We start from the raw sequence: 3,910 nt of genomic DNA, 5'->3' as shown, positions 1-3,910 counted from the left end.
AATTCTCCGGGTATTGATATGGAATAATAGAATATGTATAGTTTATTTCTAATTTAAAGAACAAATGATAGACACATGAGAAAAGAAATGACAAAACAATAGATTTGTATAAAACCAATAAGATAATACATGGGAGGATCCTCCTAACTGTTTCAGTATAAGATGGACACGGCATGCAACTGCACAGCCATAATTAATGAATCAAAAAAATTACCTGGATTCCACATTGGTGGAAGCCACATACTGTATGTGAATTTATCTTAAGAGATTTATCACAGTCGCAAGCCACGGCTGAAATGTCCCTAAAAGGGAGAGTCGCAAGCCACGGCTGAAATGTCCCTAAAAGGGAGAGTCGCAAGCCACGGCTGAAATGTCCCTAAAAGGGAGAGTCGCAAGCCACGGCTGAAATGTCCCTAAAAGGGAGAGTCGCAAGCCACGGCTGAAATGTCCCTAAAAGGGAGAGTCGCAAGCCACGGCTGAAATGTCCCTAAAAGGGAGAGTCGCAAGTCACGGCTGAAATGTCCCTAAAAGGGAGAGTCGCAAGCCACGGCTGAAATGTCCCTAAAAGGGAGAGGAGTGTACATTTCAGCCGTGGCTTGCGACGATGCGGATTTATATTCTGCTGTACAAATGCTAATCCATGGTTGTGCCAAAATGTGAAAATCTCTACCTATCTCTGATTACGCAAACAATGAATCATCATGTACTAAATTTTAAATATGGTAAAACAGTTACACATATAGTTCACTATCAAATAAAAGATTTAATTTTCATACGATTCACATTAGTGACTGTTCATACAAAGTATTTCTCTACCTTCGCTCCAAAATAAGTAAAATGCATCAGTACTGTCGACTTTTGGTACATAATGTATGTAATGAAACACTATCAGCTACGAATTGTAAATGAACAGATAAAATTTACAAAAAAATTATAAAAGACACTAGGAACTGATTTTGTTCTTTTCTGCAAACTCTTTGCCCAACAGCTTCATAATATCTCCGTGTTTGAGGCCTTTTTCTCTTCCCTTCACAGTTCCATAGTTCTCTTTGACATACATGGCAAACTTGTTGGGTGTCCTGGGGGTTGAAGGGGTGAAGCCTGACCTGGGATCAATCCGCGACGTCTGCTTGTTGTTTATCAGAAGAAACTCTCCATGACAGAATCCACATACCTTCCGTGAAGTATCCAGGGATTTTGAGTGTCGTCCAATACTGTAAATTACAGCGTGTAATCAATGAATAATCTAAAATTTCTATTATAAAATTGCATGTCTGAACAATTGCATGTTTCTTTGATCAACAGATCCATGGGCCTAAACAGTCAACATGCACTAAGCCTTTTCACTGAACATCTCATTCATGACAATTTGAACATGATTTTTTGAAAAGTAGGCATAAAAGAGTACAGATTATTTTGAAAGATTAAAAGCATTACATGTATCACTATATAGATTTCTTTATATTTTAACCTCTAGATCTGCCTTAGCTGCAGAGCACTTGAAGGTATCTCAAATTAGGTAGATGTCTCTTTGATTTATACAATTGTGAAACCAGAACCTCTGATGCATGGATCATGAATTTACGGATTCAGTAGGTCTCCCACTCATGCTAACTATGCAGTCAGTTTGTGTGTTTGGTGTCCAAGAGTAATTTAAGGTAGGTAAATACTATTAGAAATTTCTGTCAATCAATTTTTTTTTCCATTTAAATAACTTGAACAACTCATAAACTAACTAAAAAACCCATATTAGACATACCTTTGCGGGTTTATTTTTATACTATGTGCTACAGAGCACATATACCCCCAAATACAAAAGCCAAATTTTAACACGAGGATGCATGATCTCATGTTTTATTTATTTATGTACCAAAGGACATCATATTAACCTATAATATATACAAACCAATAGATACTCATTTACTGAGAGAATTTTTAAAGATATTCAATTGAAAACTTACATAATTGCTGTTTAATCTACTCACATCCTTCAGAAAAAAATCACAGAATATCGCAATTTTGAAAAATTCTCAAAATCTAAATTGTTTACATGCCAGTTTTTCTTTAAAAATATTTAGTATTATATCTAAGGTTAACAAAAAACATATTTTACCATAGTTGACCAGAGATATTTTGCAAAATGGTCTCTTGAATATGTAAACCCCCATTTTTTAATTTAAGTTTTACAATTATTTTTTGCACACTTTGAAAATAGTAAAATGTAACAGCAAATACAGTCTTAAAATCAAGATTAACATAATATAACAATATATATATATATATATATGTAAAACATACTGAAAATTTTGTCTACCAGACAATTAGAACACAAAGGGGGGGGGGGGGTGTTGCACCCCCACCCCTTCCTTTTTCTCACAATTTTTGTGTGTGTGTTATTCTTTTTTTGGCTATCAATCATATCATACATAAAAATACATACATGCTATCTCATACTTATAGAAAAAATAAATGTAGTGTAACATTCGTGTAGATTCTAGCAACTACAACTACAAAGAAGTTATAACCAGAACTTTCTAGTCGGTGTTTAAAATTTAAAACCGGATACGTAAAAGCACGGCCTTTCCTTAAGATGATATGCATTTTCATCAAGTGAGCCATGGACCCCAACCCAAACACTAAAGCCCCTGATTCAGCAGTAACAATTTCACTATTTTGGTCAAGTCCATGAGTTAAGAAGATCTTAAAGAAATAATGCTTTTTCACAACATGAGCAATATAGACTTGCCTTAACACCAGGACCCCATATCTAGGACCATAGATTACACAATTTCATAGAAGTTTCCTTAATGATCACAATTCTCTGTACAGTAAAACTCGAATATAGCGAACACAGATATAGCACAATTATGGCTATAGCAAAGTAAAAACGATTTCCTTGGCAAATTCTTTATATATTTTATATAAAAATCTGCGTCTATAACGAACACGGTTATAGCAAATTTACGGATATAACGAAGTAAATTCCTATTCCCCTTGAATTAAAAATGAACGTTAAAAATCATCTTTTATAACGATTTTTTTCCCCATTTTAAACTTGTTGTTTTCCATTGACATAAAGGATCCATACTTATTATGACAATTCTGTTTGTATTTTTTCAAAAAAGGTTGTTACCGCAAAACAATACTTACAGATACGTTTAGGAAATATATTGTTGGTAGTGTTTACCTTTTCGTTGATTAAATTTGAAGTTTGATTGCATTTATGTTATCGTACACTCCTTTGTGTAAAGCAACACGTAAATGACAATTGCAATAGACTGTTTTATGTATTGCGCAAAATTGTGTTGACATTTCTCTCGAGACGTGTTCTTGCATGACTTAATAATCCATCAAGATAAATTATCATATATAAACCAATGTGTATATTTCTTGTATAAGAATATTTCTTCTCGAAAATATATAGGCTTCATTTCTCTTAAAGACAATACACACGCAAGTATATCGATTGTTGCTTTCTTATAAAACTGTTATACATGTAGAACAAATCAGTTTTATGTTATCGTACACTCCTTTATTTGTGTAAAACAACAAGTAAATGACAATTGCAATAGACTGTACATGTATGTATTGCGCAAAATTGTGTTGACATTTTTCTCTAAACATGTTCTTGCGTGACTTAAAAATCCATCAAGATAAATTATCATATATAAATCAATATGTATATTTCTTGTATAAAAATAGTTCTTCTCGAAAATATAGAGGCTTAATTTCTCTTAAAGACAATACAAACACAAGTATATTGATTGCCAATTTCTTATACAACTGATATACATGTAGAACAAATCAGTTTTATAATGAATTCGTTATATTTGAATTATGAATTCGCTATAAAAGTATAGCGAATTACGCTTATAGCGAATTTTTATAGAGGGTCCACAGAATTTCGCTA

General features: G+C 33.1%; 1 protein-coding gene across 4 annotated transcripts in view; it reads right to left on the bottom strand.

Moving 5' to 3' along the window:
- Positions 1–696: 696 nt before the first annotated feature.
- LOC125681305 (germ cell nuclear acidic protein-like) overlaps positions 697–3,910 on the bottom strand; it is a 28,879-nt gene continuing 25,665 nt past the window's right edge. For all 4 annotated transcript variants that reach the window (XM_056155898.1, XM_048921328.2, XM_048921329.2 and 1 more), the window contains exon 14: positions 697–1,214. In XM_056155898.1, coding sequence (XP_056011873.1) covers positions 944–1,214 — 271 coding nt within the window. In that variant the 3' untranslated portion in view covers positions 697–943. The remainder of the gene's footprint in view (positions 1,215–3,910) is intronic.

Source organism: Ostrea edulis, chromosome 2, assembly GCF_947568905.1.
Source record: "Ostrea edulis chromosome 2, xbOstEdul1.1, whole genome shotgun sequence".
In the NCBI taxonomy this organism is placed as follows: Eukaryota; Metazoa; Mollusca; class Bivalvia; order Ostreida; family Ostreidae; genus Ostrea; species Ostrea edulis.
Note: the sequence above shows the minus strand (reverse complement) of the source record. Positions and strands in the feature narration are given on the sequence as shown.